At 44.4% G+C, this 26991-nt stretch overlaps 1 protein-coding gene across 1 annotated transcript in view; it reads right to left on the bottom strand.

Moving 5' to 3' along the window:
* The window catches only part of ALDH16A1 (aldehyde dehydrogenase 16 family member A1), a 48073-nt gene that overhangs the window by 18959 nt on the left and 2123 nt on the right, over positions 1 to 26991 (bottom strand). The window contains exons 2-10 of the mRNA XM_077259645.1: positions 20527 to 20629; positions 15139 to 15265; positions 9069 to 9247; positions 8498 to 8575; positions 7048 to 7232; positions 6757 to 6909; positions 3016 to 3213; positions 1623 to 1721; positions 1378 to 1514 (exon numbers count right to left, since the gene is read on the bottom strand). Coding sequence (XP_077115760.1) covers positions 1378 to 1514; positions 1623 to 1721; positions 3016 to 3213; positions 6757 to 6909; positions 7048 to 7232; positions 8498 to 8575; positions 9069 to 9247; positions 15139 to 15265; positions 20527 to 20629 — 1259 coding nt within the window. The remainder of the gene's footprint in view (positions 1 to 1377; positions 1515 to 1622; positions 1722 to 3015; positions 3214 to 6756; positions 6910 to 7047; positions 7233 to 8497; positions 8576 to 9068; positions 9248 to 15138; positions 15266 to 20526; positions 20630 to 26991) is intronic.

Raw genomic sequence — 26991 nt, 5'->3', positions numbered from 1 at the left:
TAGCTTAGACTACACAGTCTTAAAATTTGCTCAAAGATTGTTAAAATTCTGTTTTTAGACGGTCTATATTAAATTTGAGGCAACATTTGACATTTTGGCTAATTATATGAGTAGCAAAAGAAAACAGGATGGCAAGTTGAAAGTTGCTAAATATTAAATCAATATGGTCCCAGTATAATTATTCCATAAAGGAATTTATCAACGATATGGTATATGAGGCAAAAACACTAACAGTGAGCCACAGGCTTCAATACTATGTGGAGTAGAAGAGGCAGAAACACTAACAGTGAGCCACAGGCTTCAATACTATGTGGAGTAGAAAAGGCAGAAACACTTACAGGGAGCCACAGGCTTCAATACTATGTGGAGTAGAAGAGGCAGAAACACTAACAGTGAGCCACAGGCTTCAATACTATGTGGAGTAGAAAAGGCAGAAACACTTACAGTGAGCCACAGGCTTCAATACTATGTGGAGTAGAAGAGGCAGAAACACTTACAGTGAGCCACAGGCTTCAATACTATGTGGAGTAGAAGAGGCAGAAACACTAACAGTGAGCCACAGGCTTCAATACTATGTGGAGAGACGCTGCCACCATAGGTGACTGTCATCGCCTCACTCCCCTGTGTCCTTTGAATAAATGTATTGGGGACTCGGGAGAGACCGTTGTTGGCTGACCAAGCATTTGGCCCATGCGCTCCATTCATTTCCTAAGGAGCTGCCGAGGGCTGCGCTTCGCTTTTACCGGCAGCCTAATAGAGAAAGAATGGCGCGGTGGATTAGTTGTTTGTAGCGGGATTTGTAGTGCATTTGTAACGGGAATAAAAGGTTCCGTTTCTGACAGCAGTCGGACCCCCATCAATTAGCAATCGGTGCAGATCGGTGATAGCATGTTCTAATCGAACAACCCCTTTAAGGCCAGACAGGTTTCCATATTAGTGATGAGCGAACGTACTGGGATAAGGTGTTATCTGAGCATGCTCGGGTGCTAACCGAGTATCTTCGGCGTGATCGAATATGTCTCGCGGCTGTTAGGCAGACACAACACATGATTGCCTGTGTGTTAGACAATCCCTGTATGTGCTGCGGCTGTAGAACACTCGAACATATTTTTCGAGCACGCCGAAGACACAGTTAGCACCCGAGCATGCTCAGATAACACCTTATCCCGGCTCGTTCGCTCAGCACTACTCCATATCTCCGCTTTCTGGAATCCTATGAATGTGACACAATAATGGTGAATATCGAGTATGTAATTTGGGTATAAAATTAGTTTTTATTACATGGTGCTTATTAAGAAAAAAAAAGGAAACAAAAGAAGGGGAAACGGTTAAAAAAAAAGGGGTAAATCCGTAGGTTTGAAATACAGAACCACTCACCTCAATGCTACTTCCAAGGCGAGAGGGAGGTTATCTGTCCACACACTCGCTGCCAATCCATATGGGGTGTTGTTACCCAGGGAAATGGCTTCCTTAGCTGTGCGGAAAGACATGGCGACCAAGACGGGGCCGAAAATCTGGTAAAAAAAAAAAAAAAAGAAAAAAAAAAAAATATATATATATATACATATATACATACATACATACACACACACACACACACACACATATATATACTTTCTTACCTCTTCTCGGACACAGCGAGAGGTGGTGTCCACACCAGTGATCAGGGTCGGCAGGTAATATAATCCTTTCTTAGGGAGCGGTCCTGGAGCTTGGAAAATCTAAAGGGGCAGACAGAGGATACACTGATGTCTGAATGAGGTCTTAAAAGTGGTTGTCCAGACTTGTGAATCCTCACAGCGCGCACAGTGCGCGAAGTCAGGATTCTCCGGTGCCAGCAGTGATCTTGAGACTTGCATACTCCAGGCCACATTACGACTAGACATATGTGACCTCACTCAATTCACTTGTATTGTGCGTGGTCGTGCACGTCTAGTCGACATGTGACCGCATGTCTTCAAATCGCATATTTGTGGTCAAGCGCCCTCCCCCTACCGGCAAATGTTGACAGCTTGCCCAATGCGCACTGTCGGGATTCACAAATCTGCAGTCAAATCGAATTGAACCCCAATCTTAAGCATGGACAATCCCTTTAATAATTAATTTCTAGATTAAGTTTCATTAAAAGGTTAGTGGGTTTCTGAATATTTTTTGGAAAGCGAACATGCAGAGAAGTGGAACTGGAAGCTGATGAAGGTGCTCACACTGCATTCATGCAGCAGATCCCTCCCGTGTCAGACAGCAATGATAAAAGTATAAAATTTGAATAGAATCCGCCACCAGGTTTTTTTCTATATAATCGGAGAGCAGCATAATGTAAAGACACACCCCGATTCCAGTGATGTGTCACTTGCTAGGTGGCTCGCTGCCAATTTGATACCAACCCTGTTTTCTCAGCTGCAGAGCTCAAATGCTGAGCCCTGTATAACCCCGCCCACACCAGCATACACTGACAAAAAGCTGCCAATCAGTGGTGGGGGCGGGGTTCTACAGAGCTGCAGGACTAGGTGGCACGAGACACCTAGTCCTGTAATGATAATCTACTGCTGATAAAACACTGATTGTATTGAAACAGAAATTAACAGCCCAGTAAGTGACACATAGCTGGAATCAGGGTCTCTGCCTCTACATGATGCTGATCTCAGTTTACATAGTAAAAAAAATGCTAATAGATTCCCTTTAAGTACAATAAAAAAAGCCTTGAAGTACTACAAGTCTCAAGAATGTTGGAAGCACCTATCATGAGCTTCTCCTCCATCCTATTGTCATTTAACGTTCAATCTTTGGGACAGTAAGGCCATATTCACATGACGGTGTCTGGATCCATGAGATGGACCTGAATGGTCTGAGCCTAATCCACAAACATGGACCAGAATAAGATATACGCAGAGTTGGAGTTGAGCGTGAATAATACCATAATATGGTTTTTGGACAAAAGAAAGGTTTCCAAATTAGACAACCCCTTTAAGCTTTACGATATACAACATGTCCTCCCTTTTCAGTTCCAATGTTCACCTCTGCCCCTTCTGAACGAGCCTCCTCCACAAATTCCCCAATTGTCTTCTTTTGGCTTTCGTCCACCAGGGCTCCCATGTCGGTGCATTTATCGAGACTGTCCCCGACCCTCAGGTGGGACATCCTCATCTTGAGTCTACGTATCAAATCTTCAGCAATGGACTCCTGCATGAGAAGCCGGGACCCCGCACTGCAAACCTGGAGGAAAAGGGGCAAATCAAGTCAACCGGACATGACCACTAACCAGAGGACCGCCCTGGGATTCCATGTATAAGCGTCTGGTCAGTTTTAAGCCCAAGCTTAACAGGAACAAGGCCTTAACAAAAGGTGAAAAATGTTTGATTGCTGGTCCCCCTCTCGATCAACTGGACAGGGGTCTTTACTCCTAATAATACGCAGTAAAAAAAAAAAATAATTAAAATAAAAAAAAATATTCTCCATCAAAAATGGTTTAAAAAATTGCTTGGAAATACTTTGAAATTAACTTGTTCTTAAAAACGTTCTCCGTTCTCAATAACAGGGGGATTTTCAATGTTCATGTTGTTGATGGAAACCGACATGAACAGGCTCGGTCTGGCAGATCGGAGAGCAGGGGAATCCTCCGGTGGGCCACCACCCTCTTATAGTCATTTACACACCTGCCTGGTTCATGTTATATAAATTTGTGATGGAGGACAATGTCACATTTGCATGTAGCTGAAAAGTGGACACTGGTGGGCCCTTGGCACCCCAGTCCGACAAAGGAGGTGAGGTCCGGGTAGTGTGATTACATGGCATGAGTGCTGCCATACAGTGCTGCCTAATATTTGGGGGTCAAGAATAAAGTAAAGTAGCAGTCAGGTGAGAGGTGAGAATCAGGTGTAAATATTAGAAGTTCTGTGATCTAGCTCGTTCTTCCGTCGTTAACACTTGGCGGCTCTAATGATGGACGAGCGGCTGGACAGACCACTGCACATAAATCAGGACAGCTCTTCACTTTTGGTTAGCCACTGGAGTAATCCGCAATTTCGTTCATTGCTCCTCTAAACTGTATGACCTCCATATGCTCAGCACTAAATCGCTCTGATATATAGGCCGGGGCCAGTGACCCAAGAGATAAAAACCATATGGCCGACTGCTGCTACCGCTCCTGAAATGAGACAGCCGTGGAAGGCCTCAGTTATAGGGGGCTTTCAGTTGCAGAAAACCCTGGTACCCCTCCATGTAGTTCGAAAAAAACCAAAACGCATTACTCCCCCTCCTCAGGTCCAGTGCTGAGCCTTCAACATTTATTCTAGTGTCTGATGGTCTGAAGCCCTGATATCATGTCAAAAGCACTGCAGCTAATCTATGAGCTTCGGCTCAGGGCTTCTAGTGCCATCTACTTGAGCACAGCAGCGGAGCTCACCGACTGCCCTCAGCGCTGATGTGCCGAAGAGGGTGAATGAAACAGAATCCTACATACCATGTAAACATCCCAACAACAAACTCAACTTGCTCCCATTCCCCACACAGATGCGATGGAACGATGTTCTGATCACCTGGCCACTTCGTTATCACTTTTGCCTTGAGTCCTGGTCTCCATCATGCGGGAAAAAGCTTTGTCATTGCCACATTGCTCCTGGATCATTGGACAAGTTGCTCTTCGAGGAGGTTTAGATTCCATTTTTTGCTCCTGGCCATGTTCTTAGGCAACAGTTTGAGTGATTCCCTCCATGGATGAGAAGCCCCCATGCTTAAATGGTCTCTGGCGGCTTTACTGATGGTATGACCCAGGATTCATGGTAGCGCTCACCTTTTCTTCTCTCAACATTCTTCTAGATGTCTCAAACAGTCAAAGAAATTTCATCAGATTTAGACCAGGTCCAATCTCTGCAAAATGTCAGTCTGATGAGGTTTTTCCTGGAGAGAAGAGGCTTTTTGCTGCCCTTCTTGACCACCGGGCCACCCTCCAAAAGTGTCATCTGCCTCCTGCCATTCCAGGGCAAGCTCTGCACTGGTATGGAACCGATCCCATAGCCAATTTTACTTTTTTTTAAGAAACGATTCTGGCACTTGCTGGATTTTCTTGGGCGCCCTGAAGCCTTCATCACAACTATTGAATTTGCTCTTTAAAGTTCTTGATGATCCAATAAAAAGGTTGATTTCAGTCAACATTTCAGTCAATCTTAAAAGAAGAACTGTCGTCTGTAAAGTCTTTTTGATCTAAATCAATGAGGACTCCTTGTTTCTTTAGAATTATCCATGGATAACAGAAGACGACAACGATTTCAAACACCAGCGCCCTTTTTAAAGCAACAACACTCTGAATGAATTAGATCAGCTGCTTTGTCCTTGTTAGAACTTTCTCCTGATCTAAGGAGAAGATGTAAGCAGGTCATTTTGCAGCAGGACTGAAATGCAGCTGAAATGGGGGTTTTGTGATTACCTTAAATTTTGATTTTCCAATTTTTTACAATTCATCTGATCTCTCTTCACAACAATTCTAGAGTTAATGAAAATTGAAACTAGAAAAACTGAAGCAAAGCAAAAGTTTTTGTCAGTCTCAAAACTTTTGGCTACAACTGTATATCTATATTTCTGATGACGTTTGTTTCTCATGAAGGGTGGGTGACAACTTTGCAGGTGGTTGTGCTGGCTGTCAGTCAAGTCTTCCGGGGAGTGATTATCCAAGCAACAGCTGCACAGATATTTTATCATTACTGAAGAATTTCCTGTCCTATTCATATGAAATGCTTCTATTCCTTGGAGTATATGGATGGACGCCTCTATTCTTGTAGATCAGTTTGTTTGTCCTCCCCAGGGCTGTGTGTATGGGGTGAAGAAGACTCGTCCATGTGACTTGCAGCAGTGAGATTCCTTACAATCTGATTTATCTGTAGTGATTGGAATGATGAGGGTTGTCTATAAGGAAAGCCGAAATCTGCTCCCCGGATGGCGCATCCTAATCCCCAGCAGATGCTGAGCGATGGCTGATTGCACGGATACAGTAGCACAATCCTACAGAATGTTATCACCTAGTCTGTAGATAGATGATAACTTGTTTTCCCCAGACAAACCCCTTAGTAGCACTCAAATTCTATAATTCTCTATATATTATAGTTCTCTAATAATTCATCCTGTGATTAGTTCCTCAATATATATTTCAGATAGTTGTTCCTCTAGATGTAAAAAAAAAATCCATGCTTTGCTTTTCCTTAGTTAGGTAACGGGATCTTGCTCTCAGCCACCAGAACTGCCTGCATGATGAAACTGCATGGACTGTACCACTAACGTTTTCAACAAATCTCCTATCACAGTTACTGATGATGACTGCACAGCTCCTGTCACAATATTATAATGTAGAAGGTGGCTGATCAGACTTTATTATTAGAAGGTTTTGTTTATAAAGGAGAAAACAAAGGAGAATAAGTCACATATTGGCTCCAGCTGCTCATGTAATGCTGAACTGATGTCTCATGGGATTGATAGCAAAGCATAGAGGAATAAAATGCAGGAGGAGGTCAAGGAATCAAGAAGGAAGCTGTAGAAAGCGAGGGCTGATTGCAGGGTGATCTACAAGTAGGGGAGTGTAGGGATGGAAAAAGAAAAATGTAGCTAGACTGCTTTATTAATTCCTGTCCAGTAAAGCTGGTGGAAGGGATTCTCTGAAGGCCAAGTAAAAGTCATTACCGATCGGGTGAGGATTTACACCAGGATGTAAACCAGGTTTACATGTCTTGAAGCACCATTCATTGTGATCTCTGCAGTCTCTGAACCTACCTGGCCTTGGTTAAACCAAATGGCATCTACAATTCCCTCCACCGCACTGTCCAAGTCGGCCGTATCAAATACAATAAATGGAGATTTGCCACCGAGCTCCAGGGACAACTTCTTGCCGCTGCCGGCTGTTGCTTTGCGTAGAATACGTCCGACCTGTCATCAGAAGAACACGATACAGAAGCAGGACTTGAAGGAACAAGCCGACCAGGACGTCACCCCATCTATTTACTATAATGCTTGATGACTACTGCGCGGACAGTATCAGATAACTGGTCCCGACTTGGTCATTACCTCGGTGGAGCCGGTAAATGCGACTTTATCCACATCGGGATGAACCGCCAGTTTCTCCCCAAAAGCTCCACCACCAGTAACCACGTTGAAAACACCTGGAGGCAGACCGGCCTCCGCACAGATCTCCGCTAGAAGAAGCGCCGTCAACCGTGTGTACGTGGCAGGTTTCAACACTACAGTATTTCCTGGAGTACCAGAAGGAAGGAAAGAACATGGGTGTGAACAGAGCCTTAAGACTCATCTGAAAGTAGCAGTAAAAGTCCTGACAAGGTGAAACTAACCACATAACTAAGTCCCGGGGAATGTGTCAGAACCTTTCAGAAGACATTCCTCCTAGACATCTCCTGACGGAAAATGACCAGCCTCAGTCGTACCCACCCAAGAGGGGTCAGCCATTGCGCACGATACCCTTTTTTTCTCCCAAAATGCTACTACTCAGTGTCAATGGGATACTACGGTCAGTCTGGAGTTTTCCGGCACATTTTGTGTCCAGATCGTTGGTGAACTACATGTGACCCTATGCTGTAAATCTCTTCGACCCAGGGTAGATTGTGGCATAGCATACACTGGAACATGATCATCGATGGTATGCCTGCTGGGGGAGATCAGGGACGTTAGGATATGTGTCTGCACGGCTAAGGATTAAAAAACCTACAAAAAACGTGTATGGCCAAAATAAGGTATGTCATATTAATAACAGACAAGCATTAAAATAGAGGAAGAGCTAAAGGGGGCGATCAGAGAACACATTGGTAACGAGACATAATCAATAGAATGTGGGGGGAAATGATTGAATGAATGAGCGCATATGATCAGCAAAAGGAAATCAATAAATACATTAAGCTAAAAAGTGATCTATCAATAAAAAGCAACCACAATATCTCAACAAAAATCACATCAAGAAAAGGTCATCATTACCCCTATGTGCCTCCTGATGGAATGGTGTCAGCCTCAATGTGCGTTTCGGCGCGAGTCTTTGTCAGGGGATAGGGTTTTCTTTTTCTAATTAATGAAGTGATTTTGGCCACTATATTACTTCGTACGCTTGTTTTTGGTGCATGGTTACCCTTTATATATTTTCAAATATACATCACAACTATTCTCTATGTATAAATTTATCAGCAACATTATTTCATTCATTTCTTTGCACCACTTTTGCTCCTTTTGCTCTCCCACATCTAAGGTTTAGCAGCCATTAGTGACTTCTAGCACTTTTTCCATTATACAGATATGTAACAAATGGGTGTTCTAGCACACATGGCAGGTTTGTGCTGCTCCCTGATGGATACCTTATGCTTAGTTTCTTGGAAATCCACCAGAAAACATAACCTATTTAATCGATGGAAAACCCCTGTCACATTAAGTCAAATCACAAAAGATAAAGAAGCTGCAGGATTAAATAGGATTAGCACCAATAAAGTGCACAAACACAAAAGAAAATGTATCATACCCATGGCCAGAGCCGGACAGATTTTCCAAGTAAGTAACATGAGCGGAAAATTCCAGGGAACAATGGCAGCAACAACACCTAAAATAGACAGAGAAAAGGATGTAAATAATAAAGAAAGGCGAGGTGACGGGCCTGGGGCGAGAGATCGGGTGGCCGCTCGATGACGGGGAGACCGGCAGGCCGCCTGAGGGCGAGGAGACCGGCAGGCCGCCAGAGGAGACCGGCAGGCCGCCCGAGGGCGAAGAGACCGGCAGGCTGCCCGAGGACGAGGACACCGGCAGGCCGCCTGAGGACGAGGAGACCGACAGGCCGCACGAGGACGAGGAGATGGGCAGACCGCACGACGACGAGGAGACAGGCAGGCCGCCCAAGGAGAAGGGCAGGCCGCATGAAGATGAGGAGATGGGCAGGACGCCCGAGGACGAGGAGACGGGCAGGATGCCCAAGGTCGAGGAGAAGGGCAGGCCGCCCGAAGACGAGGAGATGGACAGGCCGCCCGAAGACGAGGAGACGGGCAGGCCGCCCATTAGAGAGGTCATGTGTCCTCTACAACGCTATAGGTCAGACTCACCAAGTGGCTTCCATTTTGCCATCTCAGTATCCCTGAGCTGAGCCCAACCGGCATGATGATAAAAATGACGGACCACCAGAGGAACATCGCAGTCGCGTGATTCCCGGATAGGCTTCCCGTTGTCCATGCTTTCCAGCACGCTCAGTAACCGTTGGTGTTTCTGTATAGTGCGGGCAATGCTGAAGGACAAAAAGCAAAAAAAAGAAAAACATTTTCTTATAGGGAACCTGTCATGTTGGACCAGTGATCTGATCAACTGGTAGAAAGGATTAAAGCAGGAAGCGCTAAGAGTATCCATGATCCTAGTCCTTGTCCAACAGTCATGTCTATGCATGGTCGTACAGGAAAGACAGTCAATCACCGAATAAAATTACCCACTGGACTCCTAAGCATTGAAAGAGCTATATACTATAGGAAAATTCATCAATAACAGATCGGTGGGGTCCGTCAACCTATCAGCTATCTGGATGGCACATTCATGGCCACTACTCAAAGAACAGACCTACGAAAGCTCCAGAGAGCTGCAGCCCTTGTAATCAGCTGATCAAAGGGGCGGCCAAGAATGTCCTCGAGACGTCGTCGTATTCTCCTAAATTGTGAAACGTTCGTCTTCCGGTCAATAGATGTTGTATTTCTTTGAGAAGTTGGGTTACATGTCAAATGGCTCTCAAAATATTGGTCATCATTTTTTCTATACTACAAATTCTGATTATTCAATTTGAGACTTTCCTTTATATTATACAGAAATTTTGAAAGTTTGTGAACCCTACAGAATATTCCATATTTCCACATAAATTTGACCAGATAGTCACACCATTGCTAAAAATAGATAACAAAACTAAAACAAACAAAAGAGTCAAAAATATTAAGACTTTTGTTATTTTTTAAATTAAGAAAAATCATCCAGTATCACAAAGTGGCAAGAGTATGTGAACCTTTGCTTTCAGTATCTGGAGTGATCTCCTTGTGCAGAAATAATTGCACGTAAACATTTCCGGTAATTGTTGAGGAGTTCTGCACATCGGCTTGTAGGAATTTCAGCTTATTCCTCCCTACAAAACAGCGTCAACTTGCCAAGTCCAAAACTAAGACTAAGGTCTGGACTGTGACTTGGCAAGTCCAAAACTAAGACTAAGGTCTGGACTGTGACTTGGCAAGTCCAAAACTAAGACTAAGGTCTGGACTGTGACTTGGCAAGTCCAAAACTAAGACTAAGGTCTGGACTGTGACTTGGTTTCTTTAAAAATAGGACTAAGTTCAGGACTGTGCCTTGGTTACTCCAAAACTTTACAGTTTTTCTTCTTTATCCTTTCTTTTGTAGAACATCTTGCGTGCTTTGAGTTGTTGTCTTGCTGTATGATCCACATTGTCATGAGAGTCGGCTCATGTACAGATGTCCCGGTATTTTCCTTTGGATTCATTGTTCCATCAATGAGAAACCAGATGCAGAAAAACGGGCCCAAACCATGATACCACCACTGCTGTTCACAGATGATAGAGGTTTTTATGTTATGTTGGTAGAAAGAGAAACTCTAAACTCTATCACAACTCTCATCTAAACCAAAAAGCTTTATTTCAGTCTCATCCATCCACAAGTTATATACGGTAGTTTCTACAGTCTTTTGGCTCATCCTGGTTATCTGTACCAAATTGCAGATGGGCAGTGATGTTCTTTTTGGAGAGCAGTGGCTTTCTCCTTGCAATCCTGCTGTGCACACCATTGTTGTTCAGTGTCCTCCTGATGGTTAAAGGTACCGTCACACTCAGCGACGCTGCAGCGATATAGACAAGGAGCCGATCGCTGCAGCGTCGCTGTTTAGGACGCTGTAGAGACGTCAAACACAGCAGCTCCAGAACGATGCAGGAGCGATCCTGTGACGTAACGGCGACTCACTTATCGTTCTCACAGGTCGTTAGCTCCATGTAAAACATTGCTGGCATCGTTGCTTTTGCTGTCAAACACGACGATACACGCCGACCTGACGACCAAATAAAGTTCTGGACTTCTAGCTCCGACCAGCGATATCACAGCGGGATCCTGATCGCTGCTGCGTGTCAAACACAATGAGATCGCTAACCAGGACGCTGCAACGTCACGGATCGTTGTCGTTCTCGTTGTAAAGTTGCTGAGTGAAGGTACCTTAAGGTGAGAGAGGCCTTTAGTTACTTAGAGGTTACCTTTGGTTCCTTCGTTATCTTACAGACTTTTATGCGCCACGCTCTTAGAGTGATCTCTGTTGGTCTACCACTTCTCAGGAGGGTAATAAGTCTTGAATTTCCTACATTTTTACACAATCTGTCTGGCGAGGGATTGGTGGAGTCCAAACACTTTAGAGATGGTTTTGTAACCTTTTCCAGTCTGATGAGCATCAACAATTCTTCTACCGAGTTCCTCAGAAATCTCCTTAATTTATGCCAAGATAGAGATTCCACAAATGTATGATGTGAAAATCAGACTTTGATCTGTGTTCTTTAAATAAAATAGGTAGCCTACTCACACCAGGTTGTCAACCCATTAGATGAAAACTCCAGACTAATTTCACCTTCAACTTATCTACATTTGCAGCTCACTGACATGTATCATTTTCTTCAATAATAAAATAAATAAAAGTCGAATATTTTAAATTCGTTTGTATGATCTGTTCTCTTTATCTCTTTGTAGAACTTGAGTGAAAACTTGGTGTAGTTTTAAGTCAAACATATGCAGAAATATGGAGAATTCTGAAGGGTTCACAAACTTTCAAGCTGCTCTGTAAGTGAATATTAGAAAGCATAACTAAGGATTCCAATCATGCTCCTGGTGACATCGGATGCTGCCATCTACTGTTGGGATTTAGGAAAAACTCAAGCAAACAAATTAAAAGGGGCCATCTGGTTAAGAAAATTCCGGAAGATTCAGAAGACCACAGTCAATAGGAATGGATTAAAAAGGAATGAGAAATATAAAGAATAGACTTTTACTTCTCCTTGCTGGATCCTTTTCTGATTTTGGCTTAAAAAACACCCATGGAGGAGTTTTATTTTTTTCTTAAATTGATTTTTTTGTACACTATTAAATTAAACATCCCACTCTCCTTGAGAGAGAAATTTTTAAAATTAGGTAAACTGCAAAGTTTTTTTGCTGTTACATGCACTTTGCAATTTCACCTATTTATAATGAGAAAGCCATTTTAAAGAAGACCTGTCACTTGCTCGAAAAAAAATTGAGTTGAATACCTTGTAAAAATCACCGAACTCCCCTGATTCTGCTGCTTTTTTCTGTTTTGCTCTGCATTGCTCCATTTCAGAAATATCCACATTTTTTGCTTTTGGAGCGCAGTATGTGAAATCTCTGCCTGTACAGCAAGTGGGAGCTTCTTCAGAGCCTTCTCCAGGGGCTTGTGCTTTACTCATTCTTCCTAGAAGCTGCCAATCACAGCTCAATAGCTTATGGGTACAATGGGCAAAAGTTCATGCCCCCAAAGAAGACTCAAAAGAAATGACCATTTGCTTTACAGGCAGAGATTTCACATACTGCGCTCCAAAAGTAACAAGTGGAACATCTCTGCAATGGAGCAACGCAGAGCAAAATGGAAAAAAGCGGCAGAATCGGGGGAGCTCAGGGATTTTTACAAGGTACAAAACAATATCACTGGCGCTCAACACTGCTGCCCACTGCGTATGTGGGAGTTACTAATGAAATCCCCCAGCTGCTGGTATCCTCAGAACATGTGCCACTTCTGTAAAGACCAAATGAATATACTAGTAACTGGTACCGCGCTTAGGTGATTTAGGGTGATCTATCCCTGATTACAGGGGTGCGATCAACCTGAGTGTGATGATGGATAATAAAAATGTCCCACTGTGAATGATGGTGTGCCCAGTACCTGACTGGTGAGCCGGCTAGTCACCTATAAACAATTACAATGTGCACTGTACAATTACAGCCACTAAGTCGCCCGTCAAAACAGATATCAGCACGTTGCGGCAACAGCACAAAAAGCACATGAACAATAATTGTGTAAAGCTCTTACCGTGTGCTGTACCTGGTTTGGCGCGCAGCTACTCCTGGTAAATGTCAGAGGGGATGTGCGGTGTTCCGCAAGTGAACGTGGCGAATATGAAAGCAGAGTAGGTATGCAGGTGGCGGCCGGCAGGTGGGCACACAAGTATTTGGTCAAGCGTGACCTGTGTGGGGTGTCGCTGATAAGTGCAGAGCCAGGGAACGTCCCGGCCGGAGGCGTCCCTGGTTGCACTTAGAAACAAAGATGGCCGCCGCTGCCAAGCAGCGTGTGACGTCACAGGCCTACGGAGCCTCACTGGGACCAAAAAGCAAACCGACGCGTTTCGAAGGGTAAACGCCCTTCTTCATCAGGGTTAAAGCCCTGCAGGAGAGCTCCTCTTCAATATATGCCTTCGCCACCCCTATGTGCCCGCCCACTGGAACTAATTACCCGCCCCAGTCAACTCGATTGACGATAAACTGCGATAGCAGCAATTTATCACACCACAGTATCCAACCCCCTATGTAGTACACAGATTGTCCCTTATTGTCAAACAATTATTTGAAACATAGCCTGATACCTATAGATGTAAGTAACGACCATATACTATGTATAGAAAAGGATTAAAAATACAAATAAATAACAATATCTTTTATTATTAAAACATGCTAGGTATCGGGCTATGTTTCAAATAATTGTTTGACAATAAGGGACAATCTGTGTACTACATAGGGGGTTGGATACTGTGGTGTGATAAATTGCTGCTATCGCAGTTTATCGTCAATCGAGTTGACTGGGGCGGGTAATTAGTTCCAGTGGGCGGGCACATAGGGGAGGCGAAGGCATATATTGAAGAGGAGCTATCCTGCAGGGCTTCAACCCTGATGAAGAAGGGCGTTTACCCTTCGAAACGCGTCGGTTTGCTTTTTGGTCCCAGTGAGGCTCCGTAGGCCTGTGACGTCACACGCTGCTTGTCAGCGGCGGCCATCTTTGTTTCTAAGTGCAACCAGGGACGCCTCCGGCCGGGACGTTCCCTGGCTCTGCACTTATCAGCGACACCCCACACAGGTCATGCTTGACCAAATACTTGTGTGCCCACCTGCCGGCCGCCACCTGCATACCTACTCTGCTTTCATATTCGCCACGTTCACTTGCGGAACACCGCACATCCCCTCTGACATTTACCAGGAGTAGTTGCACGCCAAACCAGGTACAGCACACGGTAAGAGCTTTACACAATTATTGTTCATGTGCTTTTTGTGCTGTTGCCGCAACGTGCTGATATCTGTTTTGACGGGCGACTTAGTGGCTGTAATTGTACAGTGCACATTGTAATTGTTTATAGGTGACTAGCCGGCTCACCAGTCAGGTACTGGGCACACCATCATTCACAGTGGGACATTTTTATTATCCATCATCACACTCAGGTTGATCGCACCCCTGTAATCAGGGATAGATCACCCTAAATCACCTAAGCGCGGTACCAGTTACTAGTATATTCATTTGATTTTTACAAGGTATTTCGGACACTTTTTTGAGCATGTGACAGGTCCTCTTCAAAAAAACAAACAAACAAAAAAAAAACATTGGACCATTTTGCTTCTACAGCCTCTATATATCACAGTACAAAGCTGCCTGAGGGGCGAGTTACCATTGCATCCATCAGTATGCTCAACAAACGACAGCATCTGTAATTCTCATCCCTCTTCTCCATGAAGATCTTATAAGCGGATTTATGATCAAGTTGAACATTGATACAATCACAAATCAGCTTAAAATATTAAGAGGGAGAGAAATAAGTGTGATAGATGCTGCTGTCGGCTGAGCTTTCTGATTATACTGGTAACTTATTCTGTAGCCAGCCAAGTACAATGATACATAGAAGCTGCAGGATCAAAATGGCCCTATGCTGACGGAAACTCATTCAGCATTCTGCTGTGCACTGTGATACATAGAGGCTGGAAATTCAAAATGGCCAATAATTGTAAAAGATATGTCCTCCCTTTTAGGACCAGCAAGCAGTAATCAGAGAAGATAACTCCTCTACTTGCAGTACCCTCCGGCACTGGCTGCCCCCTGATGCCCACCTGTACATATATCGTGCTCGAACATGACAGGGAAGTTGGCTCCAACTCTCGTAGGCTTGTCGTGCTGTGCTGACTGCCAGCTCCACGTCCTCCTCATTTCCCTGGATGGTGGAGGCCAGAACCTCTCCTAAGGAAAAGAAGTGAAGAAATCTCCAAATGGGTCGATGTGAGGATAAACCTGCGGGCGTTAGTCTGTAAAGTACAGCTAATAATGACCTAAGGGTGAGTCACATTGTGTTCAGTAGCTCTGTCCGAATTCGGACGTATGAACCAACAAGGCCATAGACTATAATGGTGCCGACAGAGTGAACGTGCGCTCAGCAGTGCATCATTTTCGGGAGTGAACATCTACTGGACACAGACAACCAGATGTTGGGCTGTTCCTCCTGAACATTAATAAATTGACACCTGGGTGTTATCAGGTGGGGCTGTGGCCCTGCTCTGTATCACAATAGCAGCTCTGATTGGGCAGTGTTGGGGGGTGTAACTGCACAGTTTGACACTGTGCTATTAGAACTACCAGTGTCAGGACGCGCAAGGACACAACCCCCAACACTGTCCTATTAGAGCTACCAGTGTCAGGCTGTGCAGGGACACACCCCCAACACTGTCCTATTACAGCTACCAGTGTCAGGACGCAACCACAACACTGTCCTATCAGCGCTACCAGTGTCAGGCTGCGCAGGGACACACCCCTAACACAGTCCTATCAGAACTACCAGTGCCAGGCTGCTTAGAGACACACCCCCAAAACTGTCCTATCAGAATTAACAGTATCAGGATACGCAGGGACACACCCCAACATTGTCCTATCACAACTACCAGTGTCAGGCTGCTCAGAGACACACCCCCAACGCTGTCCTATCAGAACTACCAGTGTCAGGCGGCTGCGCAGAGGCACACCCTCAACGCTGTCCTATCAGAGCTACTAGTGTCAGGCTGCGCAGGGACACACCCCCAACACTGTCCTATCAGAACTACACGTGTCAGGCTGCACAGGGACACACCCCCAACACTGTCCTATCAGAACTACCAGTGTCAGGACGCGCAGGGACACAACCACACCACTGTCCTATCAGAACTACCAGTGTCAGGCGGCTGTGCAGAGACACACCCCCAACGCTGTCCTATCAGAGCTACTAGTGTCAAGCTGCGCAGGGACACACCATCAACACTGTCCTATCAGAACTACCAGTGTCAGACTACTCAGAGACACACCCAAAACTGTCCTATCAGAACTACCATTGTCAGGCTGCACAGGGAGCCACCCCCAACACTGTCCTATCAGAACTATCACTGTTAGGCTGCGCAGGGACACCCCCCCAACACTATCCTATAAGAGCTACCAGTGTCAGGCTGTGCAGGGACACACCCCCAACACTGTCCTATCAGAACTATCAGTGGCAGGCTGCACAAGGACACACCCCCAACACTGTCCTATCAGAGCTACCAGTATCAGGCTGTGCAGGGACACACCCCCAACACTGTCCTATCAAAACTACCAGTGTCAGGCTGCACAGGGACACACGCCCAACACTGTCCTATCAAAACTAACACTGTCAGGCTACTCAGAGACACACCCCAAAACTGTCCTATGAAAATAGGATGTGCAGGGACACACCCCCAACACTGTCCTATCAGAACTACCAGTGTCAGGCTGCACAGGGACACCCCCCCAACACTGTCCTATCAGAACTACCAGTGCCAGGCTGTGCAGGGACACCCATCAACATAGTCCTATCAGAACTACCAGTGCCAGGCTGCACAGGGATACCCCCCCCCCCCCCCCAACACTGTCCTATCAGAGATGCCAATGCCAGGCTGCACAAGGATACCCCTCCAACACTGTCCTATCAGAACTAACAGTGCCAGGCTGCACAGGGATACCCCCCAACACTGTCCTATCAGAACTACCAGTATCAGGCTGTGCAGGGACACACCCCCAACACTGTCCTATCAGAACTACCAGTGCCAGGCTGCGCAGGGAAACACCCCCAACTTATAACACTCAGTTGTCAATTTAGTCATAATTTTCTAGGAGGAATAATGGAGGAATAGACTATTGTTGCTCTAGAAATGTCATTTTATGCTGAATACAGAGAATATTTAGTACAACAGATACGCCAGCCATACAAAGCCCCAATAATATTACATGATCCCATATGTCTCTCGCACTGAATATAATTTCAAGTAAGTTGTATAGGAGGCGTTGTGTCCGTGCGGCCCTGATCCTGTGTCCTACATCTTCTCCAGCACAGCGGCTTACAGATTAACCTTGGAATAAACCCGCGGCGTACCTAATCCTCCCCCACTCACCATGCCACTGATTACTGGACACATGGGCCGGGATGGGAGTCGTGACTTACCGGCTTCAAGAATCAATGGAGAAAAGACGACTTTAAAGGGAATGTGCCCTAACGTTAGATATCAGTGATAGGTATAAAAAAAAACATAAAAACCCATCTGTAGTAAAGTCTTGTGATGTTCACACTGGCTACAAAGCCTAATATCAGATTCATACTTAAGCTATGTTCACACTAGGTGTTTTCTTAATGCATGTCACTTCTATTAGAGCTTTATTTTCAGCATTTTTGGTGCAAAAAACTCAGGTATCAGGTTTTGCTGCATTTTTGGTGCCAAAACCTGATGAAGTTGAATCAGATTATTTTTTTTTAATGCACTTAACTTTATCAGCATGCACAAGAGACAATGAGGCCTGACAAAACCACAGGAAAAACTAAGCAAAATTGCTTTTTGTAAGCAGCTTAAACAATGCATTAAAAAGCAGCAAAAACGCAAAGTGTGAACATAGCCCTACTGTCCTACTCATGGATATTAGCAGCAACAGACTGCATCAGACCCTATTTGTTTGTATACAGATTAAATCTGTGCATGCTCCTAAGCTATGAAATGTTGATAGTGAAGAAAAAGGGAGGAGGTGAGCTGTGACATCACCTATTGTGAATGGTGGATCCTGTGTTATCTGCTGTATATAGAGGTGTTATCAGTCATTGTACAGGAGAAGGTGAGCTGTGATATCACCTATTGTGAATGGTGGATCCTGTGTTATCTACTGTATATAGAGGTGTTATCAGTCATTGTACAGGGGGAGGAGATGAGCTGTGACATCACCAATTGTGAATGGTGGATCCTGTGTTATCTACTGTATATAGAGGTGTTATCAATCATTGTACAGGAGGAGTAGGTGAGCTGTGATATCACCTATTGTGAATGGTGGATCCTGTGTTATCTACTGTATATAGAGGTGTTATCAATCATTGTACAGGAGGAGTAGGTGAGCTGTGACATCACCTATTGTGAATGGTGGATCCTGTGTTATCTACTGTATATAGAGGTGTTATCAGTCATTGTACAGGGGGAGGAGATGAGCTGTGACATCACCTATTGTGAATGGTGGATCCTGTGTTATCTACTGTATATAGAGGTGTTATCAATCATTGTACTGGAGGAGGAGGTGAGCTGTGACATCACCTATTGTGAATTGTGGATCCTGTGTTATCTACTGTATATAGAGGTGTTATCAGTCATTGTACAGGGGGAGGAGGTGAGCTGTGACATCACCTATTGTGAATGGTGGATCCTCTGTTATCTACTGTATATAGAGGTGTTATCAATCATTGTACAGGAGGAGTAGGTGAGCTGTGACATCACCTATTGTGAATGGTGGATCCTCTGTTATCTACTGTATATAGAGGTGTTATCAATCATTGTACAGGAGGAGGAGGTGAGCTGTGACATCACCTATTGTGAATGGTGGATCCTGTGTTATCTGCTGTATATAGAGGTGTTATCAGTCATTGTACAGGAGAAGGTGAGCTGTGATATCACCTATTGTGAATGGTGGATCCTGTGTTATCTGCTGTATATAGAGGTGTTATCAGTCATTGTACAGGAGGAGATGAGCTGTGACATCACCTATTGTGAATGGTGGATCCTGTGTTATCTACTGTATATAGAGGTGTTATCAGTCATTGTACAGGAGGAGGAGGTGTGCTGTGACATCACCTATTGTGAACGTTGGATCCGGTGTTATCTATTGTGTATATAAGTGTTATCAGTCATTGTACAGGAGGAGGTGAGCAGTGACCATCTATTGTGAATGGTGGATCCTGTGTTATCTACTGTATATAGAGGTGTTATCAGTCATTGTACAGGAGGAGGTGGTGAGCTGTGACATCATCTATTGTGAATGGTGGATCCTGTGTTATCTACTGTATATAGAGGTGTTATCAGTCATTATACAGGAGGAGGAGGTGAGCTGTGATATCACCTATTGTGAATGGTGGATCCTGTGTTATCTACTGTATATAGAGGGGATATCAGTCATTGTAGAGGGGGAGGAGATGAGCTGTGACATCACCTATTGTGAATGGTGGATCCTGTGTTATCTACTGTATATAGAGGGGATATCAGTCATTGTACAGGGGGAGGAGGTGAGCTGTGAAATCGCCTATTGTGAATGATGGATCTTGTGCTATATACTGTCTATAATGTTACCAGTGATTATAATCCTGTCTGTGATGATTATGAGAATGTTAAGTCTTCAGTAAAGACAAGTAAAACTGCAACATTTATGATTTTTTATTTAGCGATATGGAAAATTTGGGGGAAAAAAATGTTTAAAAAAATATATATAAATAGCACAAAAATCTGATGTAAAAAATAGGTCCCTTTCTAATGACACATTCCATTTAAGGACAAGTGAATCTCTAAGGTCTGCTATAGAAATGTGCAGCCGCCCGCCACCCAACTTTCCATGACTTCAGCCCTATCTATGTATCACAGCACCTGAGTGCAGCCAAGGAGGTGACCATATGGGCTGTCATTCAGCTTTCCCAGGAACGGATAAATACAATGCACGCGGTGCTGGAGCTTTTATATGGATAATGGCGGCATCTAGTGGTCAAAGGCGGTATTGCCATTAGCTTGTACTTTGGCCTCATTTACACTTTGCAGTTCCGAAAAGTCAGGTCACGTGTAGAATTTTATATATTCCCAAGTGTGAAAAACCCAAATTTAGCTTTAAAAGAGGTCCCATAGTTTCCCATAGAAACAGGTCTAAGAACTTTCCCAGCAATGGCTGTATCTAGAACCCAAGATGTCTTGCAATCATCTCATATGAAGAATATCAGTGCAGAAGGCTGCAGTTAAAGGGGACAGACGCCACCTAACACGTGGAAACCACCAGGGGGCGATCAGCCTGTAGGACAGTGGCTTATATGTATGAGCATGACTGCACCAATAGACCAATAAGAAGTGAAATAATGGGGGAGGGGGACGGGACCCCCGTTATTGTGATCGATCAGCCAAAATCCAAGAACTCATACATTTATCACCCATTCAGTAGTTTGGCAGATGACCCCTCACCTGTTGCGGGATTCTTCGTAGCGTACGTCTGCCTTCCGTCTGGTTTTATCCACTTGTTACCAATAAAATGACCAAAGCTTCGTTCGTGACTATCGAGCCAGGCCTAGGAGAGGAAAATAAAGAAATGAGACCATTAGTATAAAGCAATAAAATAACATCAGAAAATCATAATACTATGGAAAAACAGAGGCGGTGAATGGTTTATCTTGGTCTTTGAATTGAGTGGCAGTGCATAAGCTAAAAAGCCGCCACATTGAACTCCCCCTGAAAAGTGGGTTGCTGCAGTTCTCCCATAAACCTCAGGAGCTTCCTGTTTGGTTGGAAAAAGTGATAATGTGGGGGGTGCGCTCCTGGCTGAGTGGCGGTGCGCTCCCCCTTCTGAGTGGCGGTGCGCTCTTCTCGGCTGAGTGGCGGTGCGCTCCTCCCGGCTGAGCGGCGGAGAGCTCCTGGCTGAGTGGCGGTTCGGCCCAGCGGCATTGTCCCGCCACTGATCAAAGCTGTGCTGCTTCCCATATCTGGGAAAAGAGCTTGTAAGCACTGCACTCTTCACATAGGAGTTCAGCCATCAATGATAGACTGCAGCGGTATCTGGTAACATAAGCAACGAGCCATAAACTATAGAATTAAAAATCCAAGGGTAGTTAGCAAAGTTGCTCGTTAGCAACAGCATTAACAATTTATCATGATGAGAAAAAGCGTTTAATGTCCCCCATTTGATGGATACAACATGTTTAGAAATTATCATCCAGGGATAGATTGCTTTGGATAAAATCTCTCAAAAATCAGATGTAATCTATGAGGGAACCCGGCGGCAAGTGTTCACTCTTCCTGCAGCGCCTCCACAGGCAAAATGAAGAATTGCAGATGCTATTAAAATCAATAGTCTGAGCAAGTGAGGCAGCGGGCACAGTATTACCGCTCCATAAATGCTCCCAGCTCCGCGGAGCCATCAGGTGGGATATATTGTGGCTTACAAGCCTCCTGTGATGTGGGGGACGTGCGGCTCGGTCTTATCTATACGTCTCGTCTCTCACTCTCTGCAATCACCGACAGTCCATCAGAAAGGAAAATGTGAAGGTCAGTGACGAAACATCACAGTGCAAACAGATCTCCAGCTACTTTCATTCTGATGTTCTCGGGGACGATGACCCGCCGGACTGCTGGGGATCCCCCATATAATGAGAGGATACAGCCGAAAAGGAAGACAGTGTTCAAATCACACAAAAATCACTTTATTCGGGGATTCCAGTGATGTGTCTCTTATTAGGCTGTGTACTGTAGGTTTGATACAATCATTGATTTATCAGCAGGAGATTATCATGGCAGTACTAGGCGTCCTGTGCCATGTAGTCCAGCTAATGTGTAGCCACACCTCCAGCACTGATTGGTGGCTTCCTGAGCACAGCTGCCAATCAGTGATGTGGGCGGGGTTATACAGAGCTCAACATTCAGAGATCTACAGCAGAGAAAACAGGGATTCTGTTAAAACTGCAGCACACAGTGCAGAAAGGGACACATCGCCGGAATCAGGGTCTCAGCCCCTACATCATGCTGCTTTCAAAAACATAAAAAAGGGGTAATCTAAAAAACTAAAAATGTAATAATAATAATAATAATAATAATCTACTATATAATTGTCTAAGGGGTACTTCCGTCTTTCTGTCTGTCCTTCTGTCTGTCTGTCGGCAACTTCCGTCACGGTTATTCATTCGCTGATTGGTCTCGCCAGCTGCCTGTCATGGCTGCCGCGACCAATCAGCGACGGGCACAGTCCGATTAGTCCCTCCCTACTCCCCTGCAGTCACTGCCCGGCGCCCGCTCCATACTCCCCGCAGTCACGGCTCACACAGGGTTAATGCCAGCGGTAACGGACCGCGTTATGCCACGGGTAACTCACTCCGTTACCGCCGCTATTAACCCTGTGTGACCAAATTTTTACTATTGAGGCTGCCTATGCAGCTTCAATAGTAAAAACATGTAATGTGAAAAATAATAGAAAAAAAAAATAACAAATCATTATATACTCACCTTCCGCCACCTTTCCGACGCTCCGGTGAGCGGTCCATGCAGGCGGCAGGTTCCGGTGCTAAGTTTGGTGTACGACAAGGACCTGCCATGACGTCACGGTCATGTGACCGCGACGTCATCACAGGCCCTGCGCGGAGAAACTGCGGTACCATGGGACAGGCAGGGACAGCGTCAGGAGCAGGTGAGTATCTCATATTCACCTGTCCGCGTTCCATCCGCCGGGCGCCGCTCCGTCTTCCGCGTCCTCTGCAGTGACTGTGCAGGTCAGAGGGCGCGATGACGTATTAGTGTGCGCGCCGCCCTCTGCCTGATCAGTCAGTGCGGAGAGACGGGACGCTGAGGAGCAGCGACGAGAGGGGAGTATGTCATTTTTTTTTTTTTATTATTGCAGCAGCAGCAGCAGCATAACATCAGGTACAATGCTGTATGGAGCGTCTATGGGGCCATAAACAACTGCATGGAGCATTATATGGGGCATCTATGGGGCCATAACTGCATGGAGCATTATACTACGTGACTGGGCAAAATACTACGTGACTGGGCAAAATACTATGTGACTGGGCAATATACTACGTGGACATGCATATTCTAGAATACCCGATGTGATAGAATCGGGCCACCATCTAGTAATAATAATCTTCATTGTGGGTGCATTAGGACGACGAGCATATCTATCTATACAATCGTCTAAGGATCACTTCCATCTGTTTGTCTGTCTGTAACGGAAATCCCGCGTCGCTGATTGGTCGCGGCCGGTAGGCGACCAATCAGCGACAGGCTTAGTCCAGCCACGAATTGGCCCCTCCATACTCTCCTCCAGTCAGTGCCCCCTCCATACTCCCCTCCAGTCAGTGCCAGTGTGTCGCCCCATCCCGGACCAACTTTTTACTATTGATGCTGCCTATGCAGCATCAATAGTAAAAAGATATAATGTTAAAAATAATTTAAAAAAATTAAAAATTGTGCTATTCTCACCTTCCGACGTCCACCGATGCACGCGCTGCTGTCGCCAGCTTCCGTTCCCAGTGATGCATTGCGAAATTACCCAGATGACTTAACTGTCTCGCGAGACCGCTAAGTCATCTGGGTAATTTCACAATGCATCACAGGGAAAGGAAGCTGGCGGCAGCATCGCGCGCATCGGCACAGCTTTGGTGGACGCCAGAAGGTGAGTATATAACTATTTTTTATTTATTTTTTTTAACAGGGATGTGGTGCCCACACTGCTATATACTACGTGGCCTGTGTTATATACTGCGTGGCCTGTGTTATAATACTACGTGGCTGTGCTATATACTACGTGGCTGTGCTATATACTACGTGGGCAGTGCTATATACTACGTGGGCAGTGCTATATACTACGTGGGCAGTGCTATATACTACGTGGGCAGTGCTATATACTACGTGGGCAGTGCTATATACTACGTGGGCAGTGCTATATACTACGTGGGCAGTGCTATATACTATGTGGCTGTCTGTGTTATATACTACGTGGATGTGCTAAGCGCGACGTACATACATACATACATATTCTAGAATACCCGATGCGTTAGAATCGGGCCACCATCTAGTACCAAATATATTTGCCTTGATTACAATGTCCTTCTGCCACCACAGTAAAGGAGTTTAATCATTTGCTTTTTCTAAACCTAGAAAATCCCTTTTTTTTTTTTTTTTGCAGCTTTAAAGCTGCAGATCGGCTTCAGACAAAGGGTTACAAGAGGAGGCCAGGCTCCTGGAGGCACGAGGATCCTGTTAAAATGTAGCCTGCGCTGACAAACAAGAAAGGAACCTTTGTCCGCTCCCGGCCATTGTGAGCGCAGCCCACGGTGATGTATAGGGAGCCATGTACACACAGGAGGCCGAGCCCCGGGCAATCCCTGCAGACCTGTCAGGTCGCCTCCGTCACCCGCTGCCATACAATACCGGATCAACAGCATTAACCATTTGTGGACGGATTTCACAAGTTTGAAAAGTCCCCTGTAGTGATAATCTCCTGTTGATAAAACACTGATTGTATTGAAACAGTAAACATAGCCCAGTAAGTGACATTGCTGGAATCAGGGTCTCCACCCCTACAACAAGCTGCTCTCAGACTACATAGTGAAAACCTACTCACAAATTCCCCTTTAAGAAAAGAGAGGGCCAGTCTCAGCCTTAGGGCTTGTTTCCACATGCGAGAATCACGTCCGTGTCTCGCATGTAGAAACCAAGCTCTGGCGCCGGCACTCAGGAGCGGAGCTGTGCGGCTCCATGTGTTCCTATGCGGCCGCACGCTCTGCTCCGGAGTGCAGACACCAGAGCTTGGTTTCTACATGCGAGACACGGACGTGATTCTCGCATGTGGAAACAAGCCCTTACAAAGTAATACTAGAACTCTACCAAAGGGAACAGAAACCCATCAGCTGGTTTGGGTTCTCGTCAATACAGGGCAAAGTGAAAAGGAGCTTTAATTTGGATTTAAGGTTGTACAGCACAAACCAGTAGATTATGAAGGGAAACATGCCAGCAACGCCAAAACAGTGGTGTTTCAATCTTTTTGGAGGATGCTCTAGTTTGGCTTTTGTACTTTATACTAAACAGACTTATAGTGCTCCCGTCTCCAACCCGTGGCAGAATTTTTAGTTTTTAATAGAAATAAAATTTGTATACCCTTTTTTTTTCCCCAGAGAACATTGCCTCGCATTAAGACTCTTTGCAAGAGCTGATGTTCTTCACTCTTTCACCACAAAACCCTCCCTGTCTTGGCTGGAGGAATAAAGGGGCTCAGAGCCCCGGCGTCTGATGGAGGAGTCTTGGTTTGGTGAACGCCAGGAGAACATGACAGCTCCGTTCTGATCTTTCTCAGCGAGAGAAGACGTCTCCAGGAAGTCGTGTGCAAAAATGAAGAGGAACTGGAGGATTACACAGCTGTCACACGACATGTGGATCGGACGATGGAAACAGTCAGTAATCTGTCCTCAATCATCATCTGGAACGGAGGTCTACAACTCCAAAAAAAGGCCATCAGGGCATGATGGGTCTTATAGTCCCCCCAACAGCTGACCTAGAGGATCACATAGCTAGAGAAGGATTAATTTACTGTCTACTTCAGAGATTTTTTTATTATTATTTATAGATTTTTTACATTATTATTATTTGTTGATGTTTTTATTATTATTATTATTATTATTATTAGTTATATTATTATTACAATTATTTGTTATTTATTATTATAATTATTTGTTATTTATTATTAGTATTGTTATTGATTGTTTTTATTATTAATAATAATAATAATAATAATAATAATAATAATAATAAACAAAATCAATACCAAATAATACTAATAAATAACAAATAATTGTAATAATAATAATAACTAATAATAATAATAATAATATTATTATTATTGGTTATTGACTTAATTATTATAATTTATTGATTTTTTATTATTATTATTATTATTATTATTCTGTTAATTACTATTATTTGTTATTTATTATTATTACTATTATTTGTTTATTATTAGTTATCGAGTAATGAAAACTTCCACAAACAATAAAAAAAAGTTTCCAAAAGTTCGAGAATTTGCTGTAAATTAACTTTTGATGCTTAAATGTTTGACCAAAATTGAAAAAAAAATTAATTTTTTTCCAAAAACAGCGCCACTCTAATCTGATGGCGGTGTACGGTATTGCGACCCAGTAAGATGGGTGTAGGGTCTGATACAGAGTGTGATGTAATAATACCCAGTTGTGTCATCCGGGTAATGAAAAGGGGGTTTGTACAGTCATGGCCAAAAGTTTTGAGAATGACACCAAAATTATATTTTCATATGATCTGCTGCCCTCTGGTTTTGATTAGTGTTTGTCTGATGTTTATATCACATACAGAAATATAATTGCAATCATATTATGAGTACCAATAGGTTATATTGACAGTTAGAATGAGTTAATGCAGCAAGTCAATATTCGCAGTGTTGACCCTTCTTCTTCAAGACCTCTGCAATTCTCCCTGGCATGCTCTCAATCAACTTCTGGACCAAATCCTGACTGATAGCAGTCCATACTTGCATAATCAATGCTTGCATTTTGCCAGAATTTGTTGGTTTTTGTTTGCCCACCCGTCTCTTGATGATTGACACAAGTTCTCAATGGGATTAAGATCTGGGGAGTTTCCAGGCCATGGACCCCAAATCTCTATGTTTTGTTCCATGAGCCATTTAGTTATCACCTTTGCTTTATGGCAAGGTGCTCCATCATGCTGGAAAAGGCATTGTTGGGCGCCAAACTGCTCTTGGGCGGTTGGGAGAAGTTGCTCTTGGAGGACATTCTGGTACCATTCTTTATTCATGGCTGTGTTTTTAGGCAAGACTGTGAGTGAGCCGATTCCCTTGGCTGAGAAGCAACCCCACACATGAATGGTTTCAGGATGCTTTACAGTTGGCATGAGACA

This window comes from Ranitomeya variabilis, chromosome 4, assembly GCF_051348905.1.
Source record: "Ranitomeya variabilis isolate aRanVar5 chromosome 4, aRanVar5.hap1, whole genome shotgun sequence".
Lineage (NCBI taxonomy): Eukaryota > Metazoa > Chordata > Amphibia > Anura > Dendrobatidae > Ranitomeya > Ranitomeya variabilis.
This window is presented reverse-complemented; position numbering and strand designations above follow the sequence as displayed.